We start from the raw sequence: 12,143 nt of genomic DNA, 5'->3' as shown, positions 1-12,143 counted from the left end.
GTTCTTTTTCAAGGATTTCTTTTCTGTCCTCCTGTGTCAGCCATCTGTCACGGAGCAAGCATGGTGGCAGGTGGCTCTTGAAGGTCCACGGTCTCAAAGGTCAGCGCTGCAGCCACCTCGAGTCTCCTGGGGAGGGACTGGCTCCCAAGTGCACTCACACGGGTATGGGCAACGCTCAGTTCCTCACGGGCCACGGGCCAGAGGCCCCCCTTCAGTTCCCCGTGACGTGGACAGCTTGTGACGTGGCAGCTTGCTTCGTCAGTCTGACGCGACATGAGTGAGTTAATGTCCAAGGTGGGAGCACAGACACCACGTGCCCTGTTACACTGCGGGAAGTCAGCTCAGAGAGGTGAGGTGAGGTGCCACGGTCACACAGCCAGTGGGAGGGACGGCCACGACTGGGGCCCCAGTCTCTGGCTCGGTCACTGCCGTTCCTGCAGCCGGTCAGTCACTCTTCAGACAACTCAGTTGCCCCGTGAGCTCCACACACAGTCACTCTGCACGGCCCAGCTTGTCTGGATAGGGGAGATAAGGGGCTTCCTACACGTTCTTGTGTGGTCTGGGTCGTTGCACTTGGGGGCCCTCGGAGGATGCGTGGTCCAGCCCATCTGACGGATGAGGTCCAGCCAGCCCAGGCTCTTCCAGAACGCCGGGCCTTCAGAGCCCTCCCGTGGCTCCTTGCACTTGGCCCCCAGCCCCTGCAGTTCTTCCCACTTTCCTCCCGTGACCGTGTCTGTGTCCCGGGACTCCCCACACATTCCCACCCCGCCGGGGGTCCTGTCTGTGAGCAGGACTGGGAAGGAGGCCTGGGCCAGGAGTGGGAAGCCGGAGGGAGCCTGGCCCTGCGCCCATGCCCTGTGATGGGCGAGGCCTGCTGGGAGGGACCCTGGGTCCTCACGCCTGCGTGCGCCCTCCTGCCCCTCCCTCGTGAGGCTGCGGGAACAGCTGCGCAAACTGGAGCACCGCAGGAGAGACGCGGCGCTGTATAAATAGAGTAATAATAATAACTGTGGGCTTGAGATGGCTCTGCAACTGTGGGGGCGCCTGGCCTCGCCCTCCCCGCAAATCACGCCTGGGAGAGGTCGCCCCTCGCCGGGACGGTAATTCCAGCAACGCCGGTATAATTAGGACATGCAGCATTGAGGCGTTTTCTCAGCACAATTAAGCAGGGATAATTGGGCGAGTGATTTCCCCCCCGTGCTGGACATGCTCTTTGCCAGCGCGTTCTCTGGAACTTCATGCCGGGACAGCCTCCTCAGCATTCTGTCCAGCTCGTCCTGACCCACTTGCCACCGTGTCCCTCTGCCTGTTGGCTCGCGCGGCAGCGTCTGCCCGGGCCTGCCCACGTAGGCGGCCCCGAGAAGAACGGCCTCACCCTGCCCACCCACCCGCCGTCCCTGAGGGACACCAGTGGGTCAGGACGAGCCGTGCACCAGAGCCGGGGGTGTGCAGGGCGTTCTGGGGCGCCCGTGGGCGGCGGCAGCGGCGGGAAGAGCTTCCACAGCCAGCCTGGCCTCAAGGGTGAGGGGGCAGTGACAGTGGACACTGAGGGAGACCAAGCCCCCAGGGTGGCTGGTGGCCTGGAGGGGCTGGCGCAGTTGGGGTCGGGGGGTGGGACAGGGTCTTCTAGACAGTAGGAGCAGCTGCGTGTCAGCTGAGAAAACCGTCCTAGTAGCCAGCATGGAGGAGGAATGCCGTCTCCCCACACAGAGCACAGGTTGACCAGGCAGCACGGCGACTTACGCTACGACCCGCAGCCACGCTGGGTGTGGCCCTGTGGCCCAGGGCGCCTCGGGGCAGGGAGCAGCTGACCTCCGCGCGCCCACAGGAGGGGTGCTTCTGGGAGGGAGCCAGCCAGGTGCCCCTCCAGGGCCGAGCCCACACTAGCCCTGCAGACCAGCAGGTGGCGACAGTCCCAGGCACAGGGCGTCCTTGGGCCCCAGCCTGCCAGCGAGGCCCACATGTGCACGTGTCTGTGGCAAGGACAGTGTGTGTGCCTATTCACGTGTTCTCAGAACTCCTCAGCTCCCGTAGATATAATTTAAATAGGGCTTTTTCTGATTACCGATAAAATGTGCAGTCACAGAAAAATCTGGGAAGTGCAGAAAGCCCTAAGGGGCCACATTTCGTCTCTGCTCTCTGAGCTAACCACGGTTACGTTTCATTGTTTACGTGCCCTTTCTCTGGGTGTGAGTGTGGACAAGGGTGAGCGTGGACCCCTGCAGTGCAAGCTCACGGGGCTTTCTCCAGCACGGAAGTTCAAGGTGATTTCCTGATGGACGTGGCGAAGCCGCTCTCCCCCGATACCTGTGAGCACATGACAGCTCTGGGGATGTGTCAGATTCTCAGCTTGAGAAACGCAGACTCTCTCTGAAGCAGGGAGCGCTTTGATACTCTCACCGCCTGATCAGTGCCGAGACCCTCCTCCAGCGGCTCTGAGAGCAGGTGTGTGCGTGCAGCCCAGGTGCACGGGCCTGGTCCCGGCGGCTGGGGGGGGCACCGTCTCGTGGTGGAAGACCCGTCCCCCGCGCGGCCGCCCCCATCGCCTGTGGACTGGGCTGCAGCGGGTCTCCACTGTGTGTGTCCCCTCGAGCCAGGAGCCCTCGCACACCTGACCTCTGTGTCTCCTTAGCCACGCCTGGCGTGCACGCGGGACCCGAGGTTTGCCAGAGTGCCCAGGGTTGGAAAGCTTCCTGGTGTGAGGCCAAGGTCAGAAGCTAGGTCTAACCCACTGGAGGGCCCAGATGTTGGACCTCCGTGCCACTGGGCTGGCACCCAGAGGAGGCTGCCCAGGTGGAAGGGTCAGCGGAGAGCCGCTGGGCAGGCAGCGTCAGGGTGTGGGGATGCTGTTTACCCCCGAAGGCGCAGGGTGCACAGGAGTGGTGGCAGGGAGGGGTGCGGGCAGGAGCACAAGGCACTCTCGGTGACCGCTGGCCCATGGTGACCGCCCCACCTTGTCCCCGCATAGCCCCTCCCCTGTGCCCACTGAAGGGGGCACCACACAGCTGTCCCCATGTTCCCGTGCCCTCACTCCTACACGAAGGCCCCAGGGCAGCGCCGAGGACAAGGCCGAGATGGGAGCGGCCAGGCTTCAGAGCAAGCAGGGCCGCCTGGAGCTGTGTCCAATTAGGTACCTGCTGCCCACAGAGCTGAACATGAGTCTTCATGCCACTGAAGACAGCCACCAATCATCAGCCTGCCTCCCCCGGGCCTTGCAGCCACGAGCTTCCACCTGGAACCGGTGGGGGAGCCGGTGAGGGAGCGGAGAGCCGGCCTCTGGGCATCTGAGCACGTGTGGGCGAGGTGAGGCCGCAGGGCCGCATGGGGCTGCTGTCCGTGCCTCACCCGCCATCCTGTCCTGACTGTGGCTGCCTCGCTGCCCTCACGTCCTGGGAATAAAGTGGAGCCGGTATCAGGGAGTCACAGAGATAAACAGGCTGTTGCAGCCGTGCCCGGGGCTGTGCAGGAGGGGAGCCCGGCTCAACCCCACATGGTGGCCCCTCGGTGCGCCTGACCTTGCAGGAGGAGCCAGGACACGGGAATGCCAGCCCTGGGCCACTCGTGCAACTCGCGACACCTCCTCCCAGGCGGGCCTGTCCCCTCCTGCTCTTGGGTCTCTCGGGAGAAAACGGTGGCAGTGTTCACGAGGTCCGTCCGGTGTGTCCGTCTCTGTTCTATTTTATGGATTGTGCTTTAGGGCCACAAGTCCGAGAATCCTTGGCCTGGTCTCAGATCCTGAAATGTTACTTCTCTGTGTTTTTAAGTGTGTTTTTTTTTAAATGTGTTATGTTTAAGTCCATGATAGATTTTCAGTTATATTTTGCATGAGGTGTGAGGTTTAAGTCGAAATTCTTCCTTGTCTATGTAACTAGAAACATCTAGCTGCCCCAGAACCATCTGGGGCAGAGGCCAGCCTCCTCCCTCCTTGGGACGGCCCGAGCCCTTGTGTGGTTGCGTGGCTGTCCTTCAAGGAGCTCTGTGGTGTCACTGACGTGGCTGTGCCGCCCCCAGAACCAGGACCGTGCTGTCTGCTCCCCGAGGCGGCTGCCGGTGTCCCTTCCAGGCTGCTGAGGGTTTTCATTGGGAGTGGACGTGGCTTCTGTCCGAGGCTTTCCTGGGGCCCGCTCGCCGCCTGCTGTCACGGCGGCTTACCCTGACTGGTTTTCAAGTGTCGCGCCAGCCTCACGCACAAACGACTAGCCCTTGGTCTGGGTGTGGTAATCTGGTGTACGTTGCCAGGTTAAACTGGCTGAGGTCTGTGGAGGGTTTGTGACCTCAGTTCACGGGAGCGGCCTGTCCTGACCTTTCTCTGCTGTGCGTGTGGGTATCGGGTGAAAATGCTTCTGCACAGGGAAGTATTTCCTCTGCTCTGTTTTCTGCAAGGGACTGTATGTTAATTCTCGGTTAAATATCCGATAAAATCCTCCAGTGCAACCAGCTGGGACTGGAGATTTCTTTTGGAGGTGCTTCTTAATTACAAACCCGATTTCTCCGGTGGCTGTAGGACTGCTCGGGGTTTCTACCTCGTCTCAGCTGAGCTTTGGTGCTCCCTGGTGTTCAAGGGATTGCTCCGTTCCCAGCTGTCGCATTTGTGGGCATAAACGGTTTTTCGTAGCATTTTCTTATTATTCTTGTAACAGCTCCAAGATCTCATTTCTGATATTGGCCACTTCTGTCTTTTCTCTTCCTGTTTCCACTAATGTTTTTGCTGCTTTTCAAAGGACCAGCCTCTAGTTTCAGTAACTCTGTCTCCTGTTTTCAATTTCATTTATGCCCCTTGCTCTTGACCCTTCGCTTCTTTCTCTGGTCTCTCAAGGTAGAGCCTCATCGCCTGGCAGGCCACCCCTCCTCTCCAGCAGGGCACCCGGTGCTCCGTGTTCCCCGGAGCTCTGCCCGGTGTGCCCTGCAAGCCATGATGGCTCGTTTCATCTCACTCGACCCACAGGTCACAAAGTGTGCCACATGACCTCTCGTGTCTCACGCACGCTGAGCTGGGGTTCCTGAGTCACCGTGATGTGTGCTTCCGTTTTCAGACCCCAAGATGCTCCGGGTTGTCTGGCGTTTCCCTCCGGGAGGCGGTAAAACCTTGTTGTGACAAGGCGTGATGCCCCCATCTCACAGAAATGAGACTCAGCTCCCCGTGTCCCGAGAGAGTAGCATTTCTACTCCCTGTTTTATAATTTTGTTGCACTGTGCACATCTCGTCTGTCCAGACCAGGATTCGAGAACCCGCACCTTGCCGTGGGGTAACGTCTGGATTCCTCCTCCTCCTTCACTTACAAGACTGTCTTCGGTGCCCTCAGCAGACGGTGATCTTGCACGTGACGGGCATCCCCTCATGCTTACGCCCTTCCTGCAAGCCTCACCACCCCCTACAGTTGGGGGGCTCGGGAGGGGACCACTGACGGGGAGCTCTTGTCTCTGCTTTGGGGGGGGGCAGGTCCCTACTCAGGGCATCTCATGACAGGAGCGTCACAGAGCACCTGCCAGCTGGGACGCCACAGGCTTGAGGGGCAGCCAGACTGCATTTAACAAGCCCCTTTGGAGCCAGGCATCGTGTAAGCCCTGCACACGTCCTTTCACGCCAACCCGCAGCGGCAGAGCCCCCCACCCATGATGCCTCCAGCGCCCCTGAGCTGGCCCTTCTCCACGGACACACACTGAGGCAGACAGACCTGCTCGCCGAGGTCTGGGCCGAGCCCTTCGAGGTAGGCCCGGCCCTGCTGTCCAGAGGGAGGAGGCGGCCCCGAGGCGAGGTCCCGCGGTGGGCAGCGCAGGCCACGTTATGGCGCAGTGCCCCACGCGCCACAGGGCGCCTGCCAGCCGCACTGCAGCCTGTCACTCCCAGACGCCGGGGGCAGAGGAGGCAGAGACGCAGCCATCAGCCCATGAATATTTCTAGCCACAGCAACACGTCTTACTGGGCAATTTGCTTTTTAAAAAATTGCTCTCTAATTTTAAGTGAACAGCCCCTAATTAGAGTGATTTACAAGGTACCTGGGGACCGGGTGGTATTTGAACATGACGGAGCCTAGCAGGGATTGATCAGCACCGCGTCATTCAGGGGCACATTCCAGCCACCTGGCTCCACACGGCTTCTGAGTGAGGACTCGGCCCTTCCGACGGAATGGGCAGGCGCGGCCGGTGGCGGCTGGCAGGTCGCAAACCCTCGGCTTTGCCTTGATTTGGGTAGAGATGAGAACATAGCCCTCGTCACACCTCCTTCCAGGCCACCCACGGCTCGGTGGGCACAGCCAGTGTCACCGTGTCCTTGTCCTGGAGCGACACTTGGCCCGGCGCAGCGTCGGTGCCTCCTGAATTCCGGGCGTGTGGACTGAGGCGTCCGAGATGGGCCTCGCGCTGGCTGGTGTTCAGTCGTGCTGTTCCTCGAGACAGGGCTTCGGGCTGGAAGCCGCGAGGGACGTGTGATGCGTGTAAACCAAGCTCGGTCAGGGCCGCACAGCCCACGGGGATCTGGGGAGGCTCGCGGAGAGCGCCGTTCTTACGTCCGAGCTGGCAGAAGACCACCTCCATCCCAGGTGGGCGGGGGTCCTGGCCAGGGCCACAGTGCAATGTGAAGGTCCCCGGTTTAGGGGACAGTTGTCACTCGCTGCCGAGCCAGGAGAGCACCGTGGCCTCCCTCACCGCCCCCCTGCCCGGCGTCGGTTTCTCCCCCCGACAGCTGCAGAGAATCAGCCCCTCTGACATTTAGGGGAAGAAATTCAGAATTGAGCAGAAGGCAGAAATGAAAGGATTTTCTTGGTAAAAGGTCAGAGTGGTTTCTCTTACTTTTGTTTAAAAATGGTTTGTGTTGAACTATGACAAGGCTAAATGTAGGAGCGGACAAGGGAACAGGGTCGGCCGCTCAGGGAGGGGTGGGCGCCCCGGTGAGGCCGCAAGGGAGCGTCTACACAGCAAACCAGACGGGGGAGCCCGGCAGACGCCGGCACTGCAAGCTCTAAAGGCCACTCGGGGGGCCCATAGGGTGAGCCTTCGGAGGCCGGGCAGAGCTGGCTCCAGCTCCTGGGGTCTTGGAGGGAGCCCACCTCCCCCTCGTGGGCAGGCTGGGGCTGGAACACAGGGGTCCACGCCTGCGTGGCTGGGCCAGGCCTGAGGCCCGCGGTGTGCTGGGGTGAACCGGGCTGCCCGGGCCGAGGGGCTGCTTGTGCTCCCACTCCGTGGGCGGCCGTTCCCACGCCGCACAGTCCAGCCGCTGACGTTCGCGTCCGTGTAGTTGCTGTGAGCTGTGCAGCCTCCACTGCGATCAAATCCTAGGACTCTCATCACAGCGCAGAGGACCGCCCCCACGGCAGCCATGCCGCGTCCTGCCCCCAGCCCGGCCCCTGGCAGCCACGGACCCACTTTCCACCGCATGTCCTTGCCGTTCTGTGCACGCGGATCGGTGACCGCATGCGAGCACGGTGGTCTGTGTCTGCTTAGCACGTGTTTGGGGCACATCTGCGGTGTAACGGGGTCAGAGCCTCGTTCTTTCAGTGACCGAGTCCCATCCCGCTGGGGGACACCCCACGTTTCGTTTACCTGCTCCTCCGCTGACGGTGTTCCCACCTCTGGGCTCTCAGAAATGTGAGCACCCGTGTGCAGGGGTCTGTGTGGACAGAGGCTCTCTTCCTCCCCGCTGTGCACCCCTGCGGAGCTGCCGCAACGCTCTCCCCGGTGGGTGCGCCACTTCCGTTCCCAGCAGCCCTGCACAGGGGCCTGCCGCTCCGTGTCCTGGCCGGCACTTGCTGCCGCGTGTCATGGGTCATGGCCGTCCTCGTGGCCGTGAACAGGCGTCTCCCGTGGCCTCGACTTGCCCTTCCCTACACACTGGTGATGCTGCGTGGGGTTTCACGTGCTCATCGGACACCTGCACGTATTCTCTGGAGACACGCCCCTTCGGATCATTTGCCCACGTTGTGATTGGAGCGTTCGTCGGGTTGTCCCCGGATTGTAGGAGTTACAAAGGCTGTGGACGTGGACCCTCCATCAGCCGCATGGGGTGAGAGTGAGTGTTCTATGGGCGGGAGCAGCGTGCCAGCTCCTGCCGGGCCCCGGGGCGACAGTGCCAGCCACGTGGGCCACGTCCCAGCCCCCCAGACGGGCCACAGCCAGTGGCTGTCAGTTCTCTGCTCATCGTCGACAGTCTTGGTACAACAGGTGCCCCCTGCGGCAGCAGCAGGGAGCGGGCGGGTTGGGGTCCCTGGAGAGAAGCCTTTCCTGGTGAGAGCTGTCCAGGAAGGAGGGGTCCTCTGTCATCAGGAGTGGGACTCAGCCCACCCCTGAGCTGACCAGGTTGCATGTACACCCCACTCAGATCCTGACACCCCTTAAGCCGTCCCACCAGTGCCGCCCACCTCGCTGAATGGGGTTGCAAGGGCCGCAGGCTTCTGTCTGGTAAGCACCCCCATCTTCCCTGGCCCATGCCCCCAGCTCATCCAGAAGGCAAGAGCCCTGAACGGTCCCCCACACCTGCTGCCGCTGGGGGCCATTCCTGGGGGCTAGCATGGGCCCCAGGCGTTCCTACTCACCTGGCTGGAGCTCGCTGGCAGGTGAGGCCCATGTCAGGGCGGACAAGGTGCAGTCCAGGGTCAGGCAGCCTCCCCCTGCTTCTGGGAGTCTCCCAGGCACTGTGAGCCCCATGCCTAAGTGCTCAGGCACCCTCAGGCCTCTGTCCACACCTCCAGCCCAGCACCCCTGGCTGACCTATACCCCCTCCCCAGGAGCACCTGGCCAGGAGTGCCAGCCCTGTGGCCCAGGCCCGGCTCTGCCCAGACCTGCCCTGCAACCCAGGGGGCCCCAGCTCTCGGGGCCTTGGACTCCTCATTTGCACATAAGGGGATGGCCAGCTGGTTTTGGGGGCCCTGCCCTGGGTCCCACACAGTGCTTGGAGATGAGGCATTTGGAGGCTGGTCTCAGTCACCATGGGATAGACTCGTCTTCCTCCACGGCCTCCGCAGTGCCTAAGGCTGGGACCACACCCCCCCTTGTGTTCTCCGGAACTGTCCGACCCCCCGACACCTCATAGTCACTTCCTACAGGTCAGCAGAACTCCAGACTCCTGCTCCCTCACTGCACAGACAGGGAAACTGAGGCCCAGAGGGGCATTTGCAGCAAGGCCTACTGAGTGGGGTTAGGTTCCCAGCAGTGCTGCCAGTGGGAACCCCCTCTTCCATGGCCAGCATGGTGTGATGGGGAGGAAATGGGATGTGAACTCCAGAAACAGCCCCACGTACCACCCGGATGGCAGACGCCTCCCTGGGGCGGCTCCAGCCCCTCCGCTGTTCATCTGTGGAACAGGAAGGGTGTGTCGGACCCCCCCCCAGAGCGCCTCGGAGCCTTCCGGTGCTGTTGGGGGGCGTGCAGGCTGGGGTCTGAGGATGGGGAGGGCTGGCCAGGCCAACCCGGAGGAGCTGTCTCCTAGATACCGGAAATGTGGGTGAGACCCCCACCCGCTGGGAAGGGAAGACGCCCGGCCTTGCGGGGCACAGGGCAGCGCCGTGCCTGTCTGGCCCCCGCCTGCAGTGACCCTCCAGGGGCAGCTTGGCCCACCGCTCCCAGGACAGGGTCTCTGCTGCTCCCTAACCTGTCACAGGGGGGCCTGGGGGAGGGGACGGGGCACCCCCGGCCACCACCACACTGACCGCTGTCCTCCTGTCTCCTGCCCACCTCGCAGGCCACGGGACCCTCGGGCGCCAAGATGCAGCTGCTGGAGACGGCGTTCTCGCACACGGTGCAGGAGCTCATCGAGCTGCACCTGCTGCGGCAGGACAGCATCCCGGCCTTCCTCAGCGCCCTCACCCTCGACCTCTTCAGCCGCCAGACCGTGGCCTAGCCTGCAGCTCAGCCGTGTGCCCAGCGGCCGTCACCTCAGCTGCACGGTGGAAGTGGGCAGCCGCCCCCCACACGCCCAGCCCAGCCTCAGCCCAGGACCCCGTGAGCGCACCTGCAGCCAGCGGGGGCCGCGCTGCCCGGAGACCGCCCACTCTGCAGGGAAGGGGCTCCATCCTCCTCCTTCCCCAGGACAGTGCTCGGTGCTGCTGCTCAGAGCCGAGACCTGGGGCAGTGCTGTCTGGGCCCGCTTCCAGGCCCCTCCCCAGTGTGTACCCCCACCCGTGTGCCACTCAAACCCAGCCATATTGGGGGGCTGCCAGCTGACGTCCCTGCTCCTCATGAAATAAATTTTGCTGCTTGGCTACCCTGCCCGGCTCGCTGTGTGTGTCTGAGCTGCCGACCCTCTGTGTGGCCCAGGGCAGTCCCTGGGTACCAGGGGACAGGCAGCCCAGGAGCCGCTGTCACCAGCAGAGGAAAGGGAGTAGGTGCTCAGGGGAGCAGAGTGGTCAAGGCACCTCCCCGACTCCAGCTCCGGTCGGCCGCCTGCCCAATGGACCGGTCTGCAGCCTCGATGCCGGCCAGGAAGGCAGCTCCAAGCCCCCCACATAAGTGCTGGCGGCAAGGACTGGCTGGGCCTGTAATGGGAGTGGGGTCTCCCGAAACCCCAGGCCCCCCGGGAGAGGCCAGCGCTTCCACAGTCACATGCTCCTTGGTTTGGTGCCCTCGGAACCAGCAGCGTGCACCTACCCGGCACGCAGGGCTGAGGTTCCTGCAGGCCAGGCTGGGGGCACGGGGTTGGGGGCTGCCTGCGTGAGAAGGGGCCACGTTGCAAGTGTGGGCGGGACTTTGGCCTCTGTGCTCATGGCTCTGGCCTGAGAGGGGGCCCACTGCCCGGGGGGCTGTGGTGGTGGTCTGCCCCCAGCACAGGAGGTTGGGGGGATAGAAGACGGATTGCCTGGCATGGGAGGCTGGAGCCCCGCCTCATTGACATGCACAGCTCAGCACACCGGGCCTGTCGCCAGTCATGGGGAAAATGAGTCCTGACGTCAGCCGCCCTGTTGCGGGCGCGGCAACCATGTCATGCAGTGAGCTTGCTATCTGAGCCCAGCAGAGGTGGGGGGAGCAGCCTCACCGAGTCGGCTCTGCAGAGCAGTGGGTCCCGAGGCCGCTGGCGGTGGGCGGTGAGGGCCGGACTGGGTCCACCTGCTCCCTAGAGCCCAAGGAGAGCGTGCCCTGCGTGTCACCTCCAGGCTCACACCCTGGCTTGGGCTGGCTTGGGCTGCACCCCCCACACCCTGACCCCCACGCCCAGCAAAGCTGAAGGAGGCTGGGGCTGTTCAGCTCCGGAGCTTGGACCACGGACGTGTGCCTCAGACAGAGACACGGCCTGCCCAGGCCCCAGGGGCACCACCAAGGTCAGCCGCAGGTCCACCAGGCTCTCTTGCTAGGACCCCGAGCCCCCTGGCTCCTTTGATCACAGTATGGCGGGGTGGGGGAGTGGGGTAGGGTCCTCTGTTGTTCCCACTCTGCGGATGAGAAAACAGGCTTGGTGTGGTCAAGGGGCGTCCAGGGCCGTGAGCCAGTTGGACAGGGACTCCGGCCCAGCGTGGGGGGCTTTCTGCCCTCCACAGCCTGAGGTGAGCTCTGGGGTCCCAGCAGCATAGCTGCGAGCCCCCAGCATGCTTGCGTCCTGTCTCACGGGCAGCACTCAAAACCCCGCTCCCTGTATGGGAGCCACTGGAGCCCCCAGAGCAGGGCATGGGGAGGAAGCCCCTGGGGTCCAGCCTTCGGGGTGGATTCGTCCACTCGGACCGTCGTGAGCAGCCGTTCTGTGCCAGGCTCTGTTCTTGGTGCTGGGGACACATCAGCCCGAGCCACGTCCCTGATCTCTTGTCCTGCACCATCGGAAGCCTTCAGGGTGGCGTGGGAGGGGTGGGGTTTGAGGCCCTCGTGCGTGTGGGTCATCCCTGCCTGCAGACCGCCACCCTCCAGGGCGGTGGGAGGGTGGCCGGTTCTTGCTGAGCTGGCTTAGGAAGTGGGGCCTAGTTGGGCCCCAGCAGCAGGTTGAGCCTTGAGGGACAGGCCAGAAGGGGGTCTGTGGGCAGCAGAGAGACCAGTGAATGCTCCCCAAGGGCGTACTGTTACAATGCCAACCTGGGCAAGAGAGGAATGTTCTGGAAGGATTTGGGTCAGGGTTGAGGAACTGGGTAGCATCACACCACAGTCCCTCCTCCCACTGGTGGACACATGACCCCATGGCCACCACCCACCCACCACCCGACATGCCGTGAGGCCCCCCAGCGGCAGGACTC

General features: G+C 63.1%; 1 protein-coding gene across 1 annotated transcript in view; it reads left to right on the top strand.

Annotated features, from left to right (window-relative positions):
* The window catches only part of MAD1L1 (mitotic arrest deficient 1 like 1), a 346,750-nt gene extending 336,555 nt beyond the window's left edge, over positions 1-10,195 (top strand). The window contains exon 18 of the mRNA XM_040634676.1: positions 9,674-10,195. Within this exon, the coding sequence (XP_040490610.1) occupies positions 9,674-9,832 (159 nt within the window). The 3' untranslated portion in view covers positions 9,833-10,195. The remainder of the gene's footprint in view (positions 1-9,673) is intronic.
* Positions 10,196-12,143: the final 1,948 nt, after the last annotated feature.

This window comes from Ursus maritimus, unplaced genomic scaffold (genome assembly GCF_017311325.1).
Source record: "Ursus maritimus isolate PB19 unplaced genomic scaffold, ASM1731132v1 scaffold_2, whole genome shotgun sequence".
In the NCBI taxonomy this organism is placed as follows: domain Eukaryota; kingdom Metazoa; phylum Chordata; class Mammalia; order Carnivora; family Ursidae; genus Ursus; species Ursus maritimus.
Note: the sequence above shows the minus strand (reverse complement) of the source record. Positions and strands in the feature narration are given on the sequence as shown.